The sequence below is a fragment of the Larus michahellis genome, chromosome 23 (genome assembly GCF_964199755.1).
Source record: "Larus michahellis chromosome 23, bLarMic1.1, whole genome shotgun sequence".
NCBI lineage: Eukaryota > Metazoa > Chordata > Aves > Charadriiformes > Laridae > Larus > Larus michahellis.
This window is the reverse complement of record NC_133918.1, coordinates 1,474,854-1,489,786: the sequence shown is the minus strand read 5'-3', so window position 1 is coordinate 1,489,786 and position 14,933 is coordinate 1,474,854. Positions and strand designations below refer to the sequence as shown.

The window sequence follows — 14,933 nt, the reverse complement described above, 5'->3', positions numbered from 1 at the left end:
GTGAGACGAAGGGCATGGGTTGGTTTCTCCTTTTTTGTTTGGTTCCAGTGTTCGGAGCGTTTGTATTTAACCCCGCTGTCTGCAGAAATTCTGCTGCAATGGGGGTTGCCTTTCCCTCCCCTTCCCGCCCCCCCCCCGCCAAACCCGCACTTCGTCGAGACAGAACCAGTGAATTTTGGCAGCACGCCCGCCCAAACGCCGCTGCCAAATGCACTCGATGCACTGAGCAAAAGGCACCTGAGGTTTTCTGCCGGTGGCGCTTGCCAAACACAGCTCCATCGGGAGCGTTGAGAGGGCACAGCCCGCGTCCTCCGCTCACCTGATATGTAGAAAGGGGATCCCCGTTCTTGGCTCTGCAGGGCATGTCGGATGGCGCAGGAGAGGTTCTGGTACGGGCCCCTGGTGAGGATGATGCTGCTTTCCGCCGCAAAGAGGCCGCTCTCGTCCTGGGTAACGCTTTCCGAGTGGGATGGGAGATGCCGCCCGTGGGAATCTCGCCACAGCACCTGGGGCTGGGGGTACCAGCCGGCCGAGCGACAGGCCACCCGGATCCCCCCGCCCTGGTACTGCTCCAGCGCGACGAGCGGGGCAGAGCCACTGGCTGCGGGAAAACAGAGATCCCAGGTGATCCGGCGGGATGCCAGATAGCGGGGAATAAGGTGGCCTGGCTGGCCCTCTCCCTGACAAGAAGGGATGAACTTCAAAATAGACAAATCCCAGGTTTTTTTTTTAAAAAGAAGCGTCACCTGGAGTCAGGAAATTTCTTACAGTCTTTTTCACATAACTCAAAGATCTGCTCCAGGGGCTTCTACTGAAGCAAAATAATCTGCAGGCCTGGATAGTGAAATATAAAAGCAGGAGCCAAGACATTCTTACTTTATTACGCAATGCCGTATTTTTTCTTACACCCATTTATATGAAGAAAACAATATCAAGAACCCTTCTGAAGGAGGCGGCGTATCTCACGAGCTCCTTCCAGAGCCACTCAGTAGGCAATTTAACCTCTCTGAGACTACCTCAGAGAAGAGAAGAGAAGAGAAAAGAGAAGAGAAGAGAAGAGAAGAGAAGAGAAGAGAAGAGAAGAGAAGAGAAGAGAAGAGAAGAGAAGAGAAGAGAAGAGAAGAGAAGAGAAGAGAAGAGAAGAGAAGAGAAGAGAAGAGACGAGACGAGACGAGACCTCTCTTCTTGGTATTTTCAACCATGGGACTTAATAAAACCCTCTTTCCAAAGCAACCACCTGAAATTGCTGCTGGGAAAAAGGACAGGGAAGAAGGACAGGGAAGAAGAGTGCTGGCTACAAGCGAGTAAATGAGAGGTACCAGGGACGCGCACTACAGACCTGTCACCTTCAGCTCCACCACAGCCTCGTCATAATCCAAGCCACGGTGAACGAAGCAGGTGTAATTCCCTCTGTCAGACAGACGGATGTGGAAAATTTTCAAGTCCACGCTGCCCTTGGCGAGGCCGTCCTTCAGCAGCTCAGTGCGCCCTTGGTATTGAGGCATCTGCTCCCCGTACTGGTCCTGCCCGCCCTTGTAGCGATGCACAAAGGGCGAGAACTGCTCCCGAAACCAGACCACCTCCGTTTCCTGCACGCTCTGCTCCGCGGAGAAGCGGCAGGGCAACACCACGTCCTCACCCATGGCCACGGTGATGGGGCCGGGGGGTCCCGTCACGTTGAGCGGAGCTGGGAGGAACCGCCAGAGGAAGAAAAAATAGCTGTGAGTTTGCTGTGGCGGCTCCACAGGGTTCGGGTGCCGCCGTGCCATGCCATGGCGTTGGCGGTGTAACCACGACGGGGGAGACGAGGCGTTGAGGGGAAGGCTGGGAGAGGGACCCCTGCCACGCAGGACCGCGAGCGGGCCGGGGTCAGGCCCGCGCCTCTGCTCCCCCGTCCCGCGCTACCATGAGAGTTCTTCAGATCCCTAAAAGTTGGTTTGTTCTCAAGGGAACGGGTGCTCCCCATGCTGCTCGGGGCAGGGAGAAAGCAGGATAAAGAAGGAGGGAAACGGCTGGAAGGTTTCCGGGTGGTTGGCTGGAGAAAGCAGACAACTGGGGTACAAATAAAACTCAAATATCCTCAGCTATTCGCGCCTATTACAAGAGAAAATAAATACATCTCAGGTGCTCCGGGCATCTTTAGAAATGTAATTATTTTCATATTTAATTATTAATAATCTGGCCACTCAGCTCACAGAGAAAGTGGATTCTGGCTGAAGGAAAACAAAAGCAAATCAGCTTTTGGTTGGCAAGGTAACATTTGAGTCAACTGTTCTGCTGCACCCTTTTGCCAGGGCTGCCTTGAAGAAGCTGCTTCAGGTCAGCAACCTCATGGAGAAAGAGCCCAGAATATTTTTTAAAGGACTTTTTTTTCATTGCTTTTCCCTTTATTGAATTGGTTCTGCAAAGGGTCCGTCCCCGGCAAGCGATGACATGCTGGGAACATGCGGGGAGGGAAATGGCAGCAAACTACCGTCAGCTCACGGGCATCACCCGATCTCCACCCGGGCTCAGCGAGGTTGTGCGAATGCCCGCGCTGACACGGCCGGAGGAATAAACCAGGACGTGGCGGGATGCTGGCGCTCTCAGACCTCCGCAAGGTTTATGGCAAAGAGCCCGTCCCTGCCCCGTGCTCCGCCGTTCACGGGGAGTAGCTGCACTGGTAGCCGGGAAGATAGTCAGGCTGGAAGCAACGCCGCAGGGATCAGCAAGAACCGGGGGAATCCCTACCTGTCTGCAGCTCGTGAGCTCGGAAAAATAAACCATAAACGACAAAAGCCGTCAGAGAGCTGCAGAGGTGGAAAGCAGAGAGCATCCTCTTCACTGGGGCACAACCTGGAGACGGGGAAGAAGAGGGGAAGGGCAAAAGGGAGGAGAAACAAGGGAATATTAAAAAAAAAAAAAAAAAAAAAGGCAGAATTCACTTTTAAATGAGTTCATTGCTTATTGCAGCCCGTTTTTATAATGCCGAGGGAAGAGCCTCAGATGCCAAAAGTTGAAATCGATTTTCCATCATCAGCCTGGTTTTGCTTATTGCTTTACACATAAAGTATCCGACTAGTATAAAATGTTGCAGGAATTCACCGCGGGGAAACAAAGGACAAGCTACACCACCTCCTCTAATTCCGTGACAAAGTGGCACGTGTTTTAATATGGAGCCCTCGCTTTCCTTACCCAGCCCCAAGAAAGAGATGGAAAGGCGCAGGATGAGAAGGAGAAACCCAGACCGAACGTGCGAGGAGCTGGGAACACACGCTCCTCCTCCGGGACAGACTTGGCCTTCGGTACGGCGTCCCCTGCCCCCGCACCGAGGGCGGGAGGAGGTCTCGGACCGGGGAGAGCAAAATAAGCGAAACGCTAATTCAACCCCCAGCCAAGATGGGACCTGGCCCTGCCCTGAACCGCTCCCCACCCCCCCTCCCGCTGCCACCGAACCCTCTTATCACTCACTGACTTAATCCGGGCTTTGGTGAGGAGGGGTGAAAACCACAACCGATTTGGGCAGATGGCAGAAAGCGATTTCAAGCCGCAGCTTTCCGAGAGACGCCGCGTCCCTGGAGGCCCCCAGCTCTTTCATGGGCTCTGGGCTGGGGCAGGAGCTGCTCAGCCATCAGCCGGTGCATCCGGGGGGGTCACCCTGAGCCGAGCTAAGCATTTCCTCCTCCGAAAACCAAACTGAAACGTCACTCTCTGTCCCAGCCTGCCACCCGTTTCCTCCTGCGCTGCCTCCACTCAAAAAGGGAAGTCACCGAGTGAGTTGGCGTTCTTTTTCGGTGATGTTTTTTGCTCCGGAAATGCTCTTCTGGAGGCACGTCCGCTTCCATAGGCACGTATGCGTACGGCTGCCTCCTCCCGCGGCTCTCCCGCCACTCGGGGGTAGGTTGGATTCTGGCAGCGGTTTGCAGGTCCCCAGGAAGAGCCCGGGGGCAGCAGTGGGAAGGAGGGAGGTGACGGAGCCAGGATTGACCCCCAGAGGCAGCACAGGTTTGGGAGCAAAGCCCAGCACTAGCTTAAAAATGGCTGAAAAACAATTCCCCCCTGGCCAAGAGGCGAGGCCCCGGAGGACGGTTTGCGGCTGTGTCAGCCCAGCCAGGGCCCGCACCCTCCCGTCCCCAGCCAGGAGCGAGGGGACACGCTGGGGGCGACAGCATCTGCCCGGGGAAAGGGACCTGAGCAGGGACCTTGCCAAAAGGGACAACAAGGAAAAGAGGGAGGTGATAAATGGAACATGCAGAGACACAGATGTGGCCAGCGAACGATAGTGGAGATAAGTCTAATAAATGCTAATTGCTGGGATGTCACAAATCTGCAGGTATCACCCCAGGGAGGGCCAGCCTGGCTCTGGCAACTGTAAGGATGCAAAGCTGGGGGGTGCCAGAAACCGGGGGGGGGGGTGTGTGTGCTGGTGGGGGCGGAGGTGGCAGTGGAAGTACGCAAACTGCAGAAGGCGTGCGCAGCAGAAGGGAATCGGGGAGGACAAGGTGGGGGGAGAGGCAGAAAGGGGCACGAAAGGGCCCAGTCGTGGACGACGCAGAGCCGGCCAGCGGGCTCGGCCGGGCGGCGGGCCAGTGCCAGGTGCGGGAAGGGGCCTCAGGCAGGCGGAGGGTCCACACTGGTGTCAGCGGGGGTGGGGGGGGGGCAGGAGTGTGGGAAGCCCTTGGGGGTGAGTGTGTGAGCGCTGCATGTTTGCAGTGAGCATCCAGCTGGGCGAGCAGGGGAGCCTGGGGGGGGTGGGGGGGGGTGTCAGAGGGCCGGGGTCTGGGCAGGGGCGTGGGGCGCACAGAGGGGCCGCGCCGCTGCTCGAGGATCTGCAAAGGTGCGCGTGAACCCAAGGGTGTTGCAGGTGTGCCTGCGCTGGGGACCTCCCGCCGCTGCCAGCCCCCCGGGACGCTGAGGCGGGGGGACGCTGAGGCGGGGGGACGCGGCTGCCTGTGCTGGTGGGCGACTGGGTCCTGCCGGCGGGTGCTGCTGAGGGCAGGCTGTGACCGGGGGGGGGACATGTTTCACTTCGTCGCTGGCCGGCCCTGCAGGCAGGAGGTTCAGCAGCAGCCCCCACCGCGCCATGCCCACGCCACCACGTGACGGTGGTCCCCAATTGAACAGTCCCTGCCCAGCCAGTCTGTCCCCAGCCCTGCCATCCCGGGCCCCCTCGCCCAGCGCCAGGCAGCGCAGCAGCGGGCAGCGGGTCCCCTCGCGCTCCGCTTTATTTTGTGTTCGACTGGTGTGGGCTTCCAGAGTGATGGGACAAAGCAGAGTGAGTGTCCCCTCCCGAGTTCCCTATGGGTAGCAGCGAGGCCATCGCCCCTGGGAACACACCTGGAGAGCAGAGAGGTGGGATGCAAAGCCCGGCACCTGCTGTCCCCCATTTACCGGTTGAGCAATGGAGGCAACACATGCCCTGCAAACATCTCCATCCTGAAACCCCTTGGCAGCACGACACATCTGGGCAAGCAGTGCCTGTAAGGAGCCAGACCCCTTCCCTCATCACGGTACACAGCCTGGACACCCAGAGCATGGCCACTGGTCTGTGGCTGGTGTCCCCAGGTGACATCCCACGGGGCTGGAGGTGCACGTGGTGCCGCTGACCCAGGAGGGCTCTGAGCATCCTGCCACAGGCAGATACAGCCTCTTCCAGCAGGGCAGCGGGTCCTTATCACCCACACACAGCTGGCCGAAGGGAGGGGAGATGCAGCAGATCCTGTGATGCGAACAGGACAGGGGCACTGCAGGAACGTCACCAGGGGACTCCCAAATTCAAGTGTTAGATGAGGTCACACGCCCGCCGGCAGGTTCAGGGCATGGCAGGCGGTTGCCAAGGGGAGGGGAGGTGGAAGCTCCGGTGGTGTGGTGCCCTACAGAGTGGCAAAGGTGCCCAACTCCCAGCTGTGTTCTCCAGGCCATCCAACCCCTCTGGACTTAGATCTGCTCACTCAAACAGGCTGGGAATGCTGTGCAAGCCCAGTCTGGCCAGGAGCCGACGAGGAGGTCAGGGGCGTGGAGAGCAGACTGAAGACCTTCAGACCCATCCAAAACCCTTCCTAGCGTAAGCCCGCAGGTGAGTGCTGGCTGTCTACAAAGTGCCTGAATGCCGTGACTCTTCCATCAGTCCTTCTGCTTCTTTACCATCTTTAGGCGGTCTATGAGTCTTGCAATTTCCACTTTCAACAGGGAATCCTGCCTCCCCTCCCGCTGGTTTTCTGCAGACCTGCTGGTATCCAGGATGGAGAGTGAAGAGAGGGAGACCCTGGCCAATGAGGTGAAGGAGATGAGTGGAAGAGGTGAGTTTTCAGAAGGGAAGAGCAAGGGAAACTGTGCTCTGTTGAGCAGAAAAACGCATCCTCCTTCTGCCGTGGAAGAGCTATGGAGGGTCAAAGCACCTGGGGCTTGTCCCAGCCTGGGCTTGTCCTGGGGTTGAGTCTTGGTGGCTGCAACACCCCCAGCTGAATTCCTCCTGCTGTAGACCCACCGCCAACACCAAAGACACCTGAGCTCCCTCCATTGTCCACAGAAAGAGACAGGAATTTGGGGTCCTGGGGGTAATGCCTGTCGCACCGGTTGGTGCCCAGACGTGCCTGTTTTGTTTCCGCGGCACTCGGGACGCCCGGGCTCAGGCGCAGGGCTCTGCGCAGCAGATGTGCACCCACCCACTCAGGTGCATCCTCCTCCAGGAAACTGGGGTCTCCGCGACCAGGGATCACACGTGAGCTCCTGGATCAGGAGCAGGGGCAGCATCAGGGCAGCACGGAGGCTGGGGCAGTCCAGCACGAGGGGGTTTCCCACCCCACGCTGGACGACGCCGGGCAGGGGAAAGGAAATCGCCCTGTTCCTTCTCTTGCTGGGGTGGATGCAGCCCTGACACTACCCTGGGGCTGCTGGTCCTGAGCAGTTTCTCCTCCTCTGTCCCCAGCTGACATGACCCTGGACCCAGACACTGCCAACCCCTTCCTCGTCCTGGCTGGTGACCAGAGAGGTGTGGGACGGGGGGACGCGTGGACCTCGCTGCCTGACAACCCCGAGCGGTTTGACACGGAGCCGTGCGTGCTGGGCAGCCAGGGCTTCGCCGCGGGGAGGCACTGCTGGGAGGTGGAGGTGGCTGAGGGGGGAGACTGGTGGGCTGTGGGGGTGGCCCAGGAGTCTGTCAGGAGGAAGGGGGTCCTCAGTTTTACCCCCCAAGAGGGGATCTGGGCTGTGGGGCAGTGGTTTGGGCAATACCACGCTTTCACCGACCCTGACTGGACCCCCCTGCGCCTCGCCTGCCTCCCCAGGGCCATCCAGGTCTGCCTGGACTTTACGGACAGGCAGGTGGCATTTGCTGATGCCGAAAACGAAGCCCCAATCTTTGCTTTCTGCCTGGCTTCACATCCTGGGGAGCGACTACGCCCCTGGCTCTGGGTGGGGATGGACTCGTGGCTCAAGCTGTGCCCCTGAGGTGGAGCGTGGGTGCGGGGGCGAGACTGAAAAAGCGAACACCAGGACCTTGGGTCTCGGCACTGGGAACTGGGAGGGTCCTGCACCTTCTCCTCGCACGGTTCCTCTGGCCACCAAGGGGGAGGACTGGCAGGTCTCGGAGATGGACGCCACCAAAGAGCCTCCTTCATCCCCTCCACCCCACAGCTGGGACGGCAAAGACAACGGGGAGCACGGAGATTCGGCGCTTGGAGGAGCTTGGTGCCGAGTGGCCTCAGGGCAAAGAAGTGGTGTCAAGTGCTGGGGCACTGCAGAGCTGCTCTGTACAAGGCCATGAAAAATACAGCGGGTTCAAACTCCTTAAAAGGTGCTGGAGTAGCGTCTCTGGCTTTTCTCAATTAATCTTAATGATTAAGTTAAAAAAAAAAAAAACAACCCAAACACAGCTGGTTGCTGGAGCTCATGATAACGCTTATCTTCTCCCTACACCCAAAGCCTCTCCGCGCTGTATTTTCAGTTCTCAGTGACGCGTGCATTAAGCGCATTTCTTACAGCAAAGCACTAGTGAAAGCTACAGGGGCAGCCAAGGGAGGTAAGTAAGAAATCGAGAAGCGTCTGAAGTCCGCAGGCAAGGCAAACCCCGCAGATCTGCCCTTCTCTGGTCCCCCCGTGAAGGTGCAGCAGAGCCTCACCTGCAGGGACTCACGTCCTGACAGCTGACACTCCTTCATCAGGCCATCCCGATGAATAGTCTGCTTGGAGAATTTAGCAGCATTTTCTCTCAATCTTGTTTTAATCTGCTTCTCCAGCTCTCGCGGCTGAGATAGCACCAAGCACTCTTGTTCCTCCAGGCACCGTCGCTGCTGCTTAAATTCAGGCACAGTCTTCTGCCTCTCCGCCTCCCCTTTTCCTTCACGAGCAGGAACAATCCTCTCGAGGGAGGCTGGGACCGTGCAAAGGGACGGGAAGCGATTAAAAGCATCCACAGCTTTTACTTTCTGGTGTGGAGCACGGCTGTGATTCCCAAGGGTGCAACCATCACCTTATCGTGCACGAACAGCTGGACACGACGACTCAATCTCCCAGCTCCCAAGAATCCACCCTTCTTTACCCTCCCCAAATGAACTTCTTCCCGGTAGCACCATGTACCTACCAGACAGTCCTGGCAGATCCGCCTCTCCTTCCCTTCCCGTTTCTCCAGTTCTCCTTTCTCTCTCCTGAGGCTCTCCAGCTGCCACTGTATTTGCTCCTGGAAGAAGAGACATCCTTTAGGAGCTCCCCACCGCACGCACATACGCTTTGCATCCATATAATAGTCCGTGCCCTGGCTTGGACATAAGCGGCCTCCGGCACAGTCAGCCTTGGGACCTGCGGGTCCAAGAGGCTCACAGGGGTCGGCATGACTGAAAAGCGATGAGGGAGCGTGTAGGGGAAGGGGACTGGGGAGAAACCGAGGAGGAACAGGCAGAAAGGGGTACAAAAGGGACCGGTCGTGGGTAAAATGGAGCTGGACACTGCCCTCATCTGACCCAGCCCTGTGCCCGATCACTGCAGTCGGTCCCACCTTCCCGTCAAATCCTTTCTCAACTGCCTTTTTGCGTGATCTCTGTATCCTGTTGTCGTGGTTTCGGCCAAATTGGCCAACGGCCGGCGACAGATGCTCTCCCCCCGCCTCTCGTACACGGAGAGGAGGAGGAGAGAGATGGAGATTTGCGACTTTAGAAGAAACTAAACTTCTTTAATCAAATATTAATAATCAAATAAAAAGGAAATAATGAAATAGATACAGTATATTCAAAACCGTATCAAGCTCCCAGGATGACGTCACTGGCAGACACTGGGGGAGTCCCGGGCTGGACTCGGCAATGGGTGGGAACTGGATTCCAGAGATGGAGTCAGGAACACACGGATCGGGATCAAAGGCAGATGAACAGACAGGGTCCTCCTCGAACGTCGGCCATTGAAGAAAGAGCGTTGACCCTTTGATCCCTCAGCTTTTATACCGAGCGTGGGGCAGATGGGGTGGAATACCCCTGTTGGTCAGTTTGGGGTCACCTGTCCCATCTGCTCCTCCCCGCAGGTGGGACCCCTCTGCGCTTTTCCGTTTCCGATCCTCCAACGGGGCAAATAACGAAATTAGCCGACCTCGGTTGTGACAGTAATAAGTATAAGCAAGAGCCTCTGTGCAAACCATTGCTTGGCACAGACTGTAAACATTGGTCTTACCGCTCTGAGAACGAACCGTTGTCGGCGCAACACGCTGTTAATTTCAGAGAGTTAGAAGAGGCCTAGCTAAGGAGTAAAATTACTGAACGGAAAGTTGGTTCTGTTTTTACCTCCAACCAGGACACCTGCGGGTGTGAGCGCTGCGAGGATGAAGCGCCAGTTGCTGGGGGCACCATCGGCAGTGGGTTTGGTGGCAGGTACCGTGGCACTGGGAGGCGTGGGCACCCCGGGGTTGTGGTCGCAGCTCCTGGAGCCAGTGGGGGTCTCAGCGCGGCTGCTGGAGCAGGTGGGGGTCCTGAGTGACAGACACTGTGTCTGGGAGGGGGTGTGTCCCCAAAACCAGCTACTGGGGGAGCCTGGGGTGAGCGATGTGAGTGAGGAGCTCAGGACCGGCCGCTGGAGTGGAACCACAACACACGTAGGTGGACAGAATCCCTACGGAGGCAGATGACACAAATCAAACTAATATTAAGGACCGTTTGCAATCACTGTTGCCACCCCGGTGTGGCAGACAGCAACACGCCGAGGGACAGCAGAGGGGCCACCAGGGCAGGAAATTATGATGTTGTCTATGCAAACGGCGCAACGCAGCACTGAGGACAGACACCCGCTACCCTTAGGAAAACTTGACAAATGTTATGTTAAGCCACAAAGCATGGAAAAGGGAAAATGCAGCAACAGGAAGACATTGGTTAAAAAACCCAACCAAACAAACAGTCAAAAGCACAGAGGGCGCAGTTACGGCGTCAACTCCTCGCGGAGAGCGTAGGCTTTTGCAAACCACCGACGGGAAAGCTTTCCGACAGGCGTATAAAAACATCGCGTTCTCGCAAAGAATGCCTGAGAAAGCTGCGAGCAGACGTGTGGAGGGGGATGCAGCGGAGGGGCCACACGCAGAGTAACCCCCAGCCCTGAACCTCAGGACAAAGCACCTCGGTACAAGAGGTAATCAACATGGAGGAGGCAGCGTCTTCCCCCCCCCGACATGAAGAAACGGCCCAGAAAGGTGCCCGGAGGGGTCCCGCTGCCCCACCTCGCCCCCCCAGGGCTGGCGATGCTGCAGGGCTGGGGAAGGTGTCCTGGCCCGGGAGCCAGGAGGGGACAGCCCCCGTCCAGCACAGGCCGATGCCGCCCTGTCAGAAGCTGCGCCCGCAGCCCAGCACCACCAGCGTGCAGAAAAGATCCAGGCAAACGGAGCAAATCGCCTCCTCACGGAGCTCCTCGGCTGCCGCCACAACTGGGGGCGCCTGGCAGAGGCGCTCAGGCCACTTCGGTATCGGGAACGGGACGAGCGCGGCTGCTGGGACCGGCCACGGGAGCCCCGAGGAGTCCGGGACCCCCAGGTGGCTGTGGGCCCCCCGGGTGGCTCCAGGACCCCAGGTGGCACAGCATGGCCAGAGGAAGGGGAATACAGCCCCCAATTCTCCTTCCATCCCGCCCTTCTTTAAATTTAAGGGGGATCTGGTGTTTAGAACTGGTAGACTTTCACCCAGAAGGAGCCCTGCTGTCCTTAGCAGGATTTTCCTCCATCGGTCACCCAGCTAATGCTCTTCAAACCCTTTTTCCGCAGACCAGCTCCCCTCTTCCCTGTTCCTCCTACCTCTGCACTGCCCACAGGGTTTTCCCTCTCCGTGCCTTCCTCCTTTGTAGACCATACAGTTGCAAAGATGACATTTCTTTCATTTTTCTGCTTCACCATGTACTCCGTGATGCCCCAGGCTCTCAAGCCGGAGGCGGGGAGGACTCTCCACCCCAGTGCTTGCAGCGTCTCTCAGCCGTGTTTCCCCTCCTGCTCCACCTCCCACCCAACGCGGTGGGTCACGGTGCCGGGGAGGGACTGCTCTCAGCCCAGACTAACCCTAGGATTAGTGATTTTTGGGTGTATCGTTCCACCTTTCCCTCCCCCCCCATTTATTTTGGGCTCAGGCCGCCGGTTGGATGCATTTAACTATCAGCAGCGCTGAGAGCATCTGCATGAATCAGCACGCACGGCATTGATAGCCATTTTGTAGGGACTTAAAAGGGATGTAAACGGATTTCCTTGCCTCTTTAATCTGCGCCTTCCCCCGCCAGTCGGAGGCACAGGCTTGTCTGTACGCGCTGGTCTCCCGGCGGACCAGGCGGGTGAGTGAATTCCCGAGCCCACTGGAAGCTTTTCTCACCTCTCCGTTAAAGGCAGGGCAGGCACATGAGCTAAACTCTCCCACTCTCACCCCAAGCGAATATTTTCCGTGTAAGAGACGGAGCTGTTCGTATTAATCCACGGCGGTGCGGAGGTCAGAGTCCTGCTGTGTCCCTGGACAACCACAAGGGAGCAAAACCCTGCGGAGATGCTGCGAGGGACTTCACCGCAAGCTCCTCCTGAATCCATAGCGGCCGGTGCCTCCTCGCGAGGGTCTGGGCCCAGCCCTGCACCCTCCGACATCTCCTCTTCCTCCTCGGAGCTCATGGTTTGCCCCCGTGAAAAGAAATTCCACGCACCTGCCCCCAGCCGTGCTGGGGGTTTGCTTCCAATTAAACATTTCTCTCTTCTCCTCTTCATCCCCTCCAGTCCCCTTCCCCAGCTGGGTTCGCAGCGCTGGGATCTGACCCCCCCCGGTCCCCGCTGGCAGAGGGGGGCTGCCCTGCTGCCCTTCCCCGGGGACGAGGGCTGGGCCTCGGAGGTGGCCTGGCTCCGGATGCCGCGCTCGTCACCGCGGGAGGGGAAGAAGGAGAAGGATGAGCATAGGGACGGGGAGCAGCCAGCAGGGTGTCGAGGCGGGACTGGGCTGCTGAGATGCCACATCCACCAGGGCTGCGCGGATTCAAGACCTTCTTCTGCCGCCCAACCCTCTGACGGGGGATTTCGCCTGCTCGGTTTGAAGCGGCATCAGAGACGAAGATGCCCAGCAGGAACTGGAGGCGGCAGGTTTGTGGTCTGTGTCTGCTACTTTAGAAGAGGAAGCTCTTAAAAACGGGAGTATCGACGCAGGTGTCGGACGGCAGGGGCTGCTCCTGAAAGTAAAGCTTCTTGCGACTTTTAGGACGGAGAGCGCGTTTGGTGCCAGGACACCTCGGCTGGTTTGGTTTGGGGTTTTTTTTACCCAAGAGGGTCCAGGGCAGAAGCACCCCAGAAATGAGCAGATTTGGGCATTTCTATGCTCTTTCTCTCAGGTTATATGGAGGTGGTAGGTAACATTGCAGCTGGAGATTGTGCCCTATTTCAAGGGGTATTTTGTCCCTGTCACCTCTTGTCTTCTGTTTAAGACAAGAAACTGAGAAGCCCACGTGATCCTGAAATATAAAGACTACCTCTTAGTTTGATACTGGTTCGGAATAAGACGGAAAAGCTTATTCTTCTTGTTTGCCCCCCCCCGCAAAATAATTGCAGTTCCTCATCGCTGTTGTTTCTGGAATCAGAGAGTAAATCGCAGATGTCGAAAACGCGCATAGCGAAGCCCGGTTTGTCTTTTGCCATTTTTGCCATGGGGTCTGGTCCTCACATCCCTGTGGTGAACAGCCAAGGAGGCGTCCCAGTTCTGCCGACAGTTGGCTGGTGCCCCCCAGGTCCTGTGGAGAGATCCCAGCCATCGGCATGTACCCGCAGAGCCCCCAAACCAACGGAGACCCGAGGGGCCCCTCCGAAGCACAGAGCACCCTCCTTCTCACGGGAAACACCCCAAAGGACGTGTCCGGTGTGGCGAGGAACGTCCACCTCAACCAAGAAAAGGAAACTGCTTTCTGAAAACCGGCTCAGTCACCTTGACGCAGGTAGGGTGAGACCGAAGGAAAGCTGGGTTTCTCAATGGATTGGTGCCCTGGCTACTCTTCACTGGAATTTTCATAGAATCATGGGATGGTTGGAGTCAGAAGGGACCTTCCAGCCCACCCAGTGCCACCCCCTGCCCTGGGCAGGGACACCTCCCACCAGCCCCGGTTGCCCCAAGCCCCGGCCAACCTGGCCTTGAACACCAGGGAGGTTTCTGTGCGCAGACAAGAGAAACCTGCCCACAAATGACAAAAAGCCCTGGGTTTTGTCCAGCTTTGGCTCAAATACGAAACCTTCTGCCAGCTCTCCCGGGGGCAGGTCAGGAAAGCTGCCCACAGCGCGGGGGGAAGCCAGCGCGTGGGGCTCACTCTCAGGGAGGCAGCGTGGGCTCTTCAGGCCCCCCCATCTCCAGTAACAACGCAACAGCCCGAAGTTTGTCTCACTTTTATTTACAGAATTGCACAGCCCGTTTCCCCATGACACTGGAACGTGGCGGGTCAGAGACACTGATTTCCCACATCCACGAGCTGAAGACTCAGAGAGTCGCCACTGTGTTTTGCGGGGGCACATGCAACAACTCCGATTATTGGCAACTACGATAAAGACAACGAAGCTGAGAGCGAAGCCATGGCCACGCAGCAGCACAGGGCCAGGCCTCAGCTGCCCCCAGCCAGGGACTTCTGGCTTTCACAGTTGCATATTTGGATCCACGGTGGGTTTCCTAACTGGAACACTGACTTTACTAGGGAAACGCGGTATGGGAACGCGCGTCCTTCGTTGCCTGCCAGAACTAGCTGCATCGCAAGACCCAGCTCCCGAGAGGCAGCCAGGGCTGGGAACATTAAACTGAACCCCCAAATGTTTCTTCCCGGGGAACGCCCTGGTGACAGGGGCTGTGCCGGGGAGGGGCTGAAGGAAGGGGTAACGCGGAGAAGGCGCAGCGCAGCCGTGCAGTGCTCGCTGCCCCGGGGAGGGGTGCGCAGAGGGAGGCAGCGCCTGTGTGGGAGCTGCGCTGCACAATCCCATGGAAGCGGGATGCGATGCTCCTGCTGCACAGGGACCACAATTCAGCCGGGCTGAAGAGGCCTCTCTGCGCTACAAGCCTCCAGGAGCGCTGGGGCTGGGTCATCCCTGCGCGACAGGGAAAAGGGAAGGTGCCCCCGGGTACCCGGCAGAAGGGAAGAGACAGGCGGGGAGCAGGGAGCAGAGATGCACAGCCTGGCTGTGGCAGAAGACGTTCACCCTGCGATCGATCAAGACCCTCGTGCTCAGAACAGACATCGGCTCAGACGTGTCCACAGCTGGGCAGAGACTGGCTGCGGCAAGACGTGCTGGGGTATCACCGAGCTGCACGAGAACCCTGGGGCAGGAGGAGGAGGAGGAGGAGGAGAGCAGACACAGAGCAGGGCCCAGGGCTGGAGAAATCCTACTGGGAGAGACAGGACACCGGCCCCTGCTGCTCGTGCCACCAGGGACTTCCAGCCTAGGGTCAAGGAACACATAAGGAAAAGCATCCTGCTTTGCAGATAGAGAGAAGGAGGAATGGCACGTG

The 14,933-nt window shown here is 58.0% G+C and overlaps 3 protein-coding genes across 12 annotated transcripts in view; 2 read left to right on the top strand and 1 right to left on the bottom strand.

Annotated features, from left to right (window-relative positions):
* The window catches only part of LOC141734392 (butyrophilin subfamily 1 member A1-like), a 17,574-nt gene extending 7,857 nt beyond the window's left edge, over positions 1-9,717 (bottom strand). The window contains exons 1-4 of one of the 4 annotated variants that reach the window (XM_074566120.1): positions 8,100-9,717; positions 2,731-2,835; positions 1,340-1,687; positions 320-601 (exon numbers count right to left, since the gene is read on the bottom strand). In XM_074566120.1, coding sequence (XP_074422221.1) covers positions 320-601; positions 1,340-1,687; positions 2,731-2,815 — 715 coding nt within the window. In that variant the 5' untranslated portion in view covers positions 2,816-2,835; positions 8,100-9,717. Of the gene's footprint in view, positions 1-319; positions 602-1,339; positions 1,688-2,730; positions 2,836-3,174; positions 3,384-3,450; positions 3,745-8,099 lie in introns of those variants that run through there. The other 3 variants (XM_074566118.1, XM_074566122.1, XM_074566121.1) reach the window with 3 other exon arrangements.
* Positions 3,469-7,773, top strand: LOC141734398 (E3 ubiquitin-protein ligase TRIM7-like). 6 transcript variants are annotated; one of them, XM_074566132.1, is made up of 4 exons: positions 3,469-3,876; positions 5,897-6,055; positions 6,169-6,278; positions 6,908-7,773. In XM_074566132.1, exons 3-4 carry the CDS (start codon positions 6,221-6,223, stop codon positions 7,426-7,428), a joined length of 579 nt encoding a protein of 192 aa, XP_074422233.1. In that variant the 5' UTR covers positions 3,469-3,876; positions 5,897-6,055; positions 6,169-6,220; the 3' UTR covers positions 7,429-7,773. The 6 variants fall into 6 exon arrangements, with proteins under 6 accessions (XP_074422233.1, XP_074422238.1, XP_074422237.1 ...); XM_074566137.1 differs by having other exon boundaries at positions 3,616-3,876; positions 5,939-6,055; XM_074566136.1 differs by having other exon boundaries at positions 3,617-3,752; positions 5,939-6,055.
* LOC141734393 (uncharacterized) lies at positions 9,717-14,933 on the top strand. Of its 2 annotated transcripts, none has more exons than XM_074566123.1 (2): positions 9,717-13,383; positions 13,837-14,933. In XM_074566123.1, exon 1 carries the CDS (start codon positions 10,619-10,621, stop codon positions 11,579-11,581), a length of 963 nt encoding a protein of 320 aa, XP_074422224.1. In that variant the 5' UTR covers positions 9,717-10,618; the 3' UTR covers positions 11,582-13,383; positions 13,837-14,933. The 2 variants fall into 2 exon arrangements, with proteins under 2 accessions (XP_074422224.1, XP_074422225.1); XM_074566124.1 differs by having other exon boundaries at positions 9,717-13,388.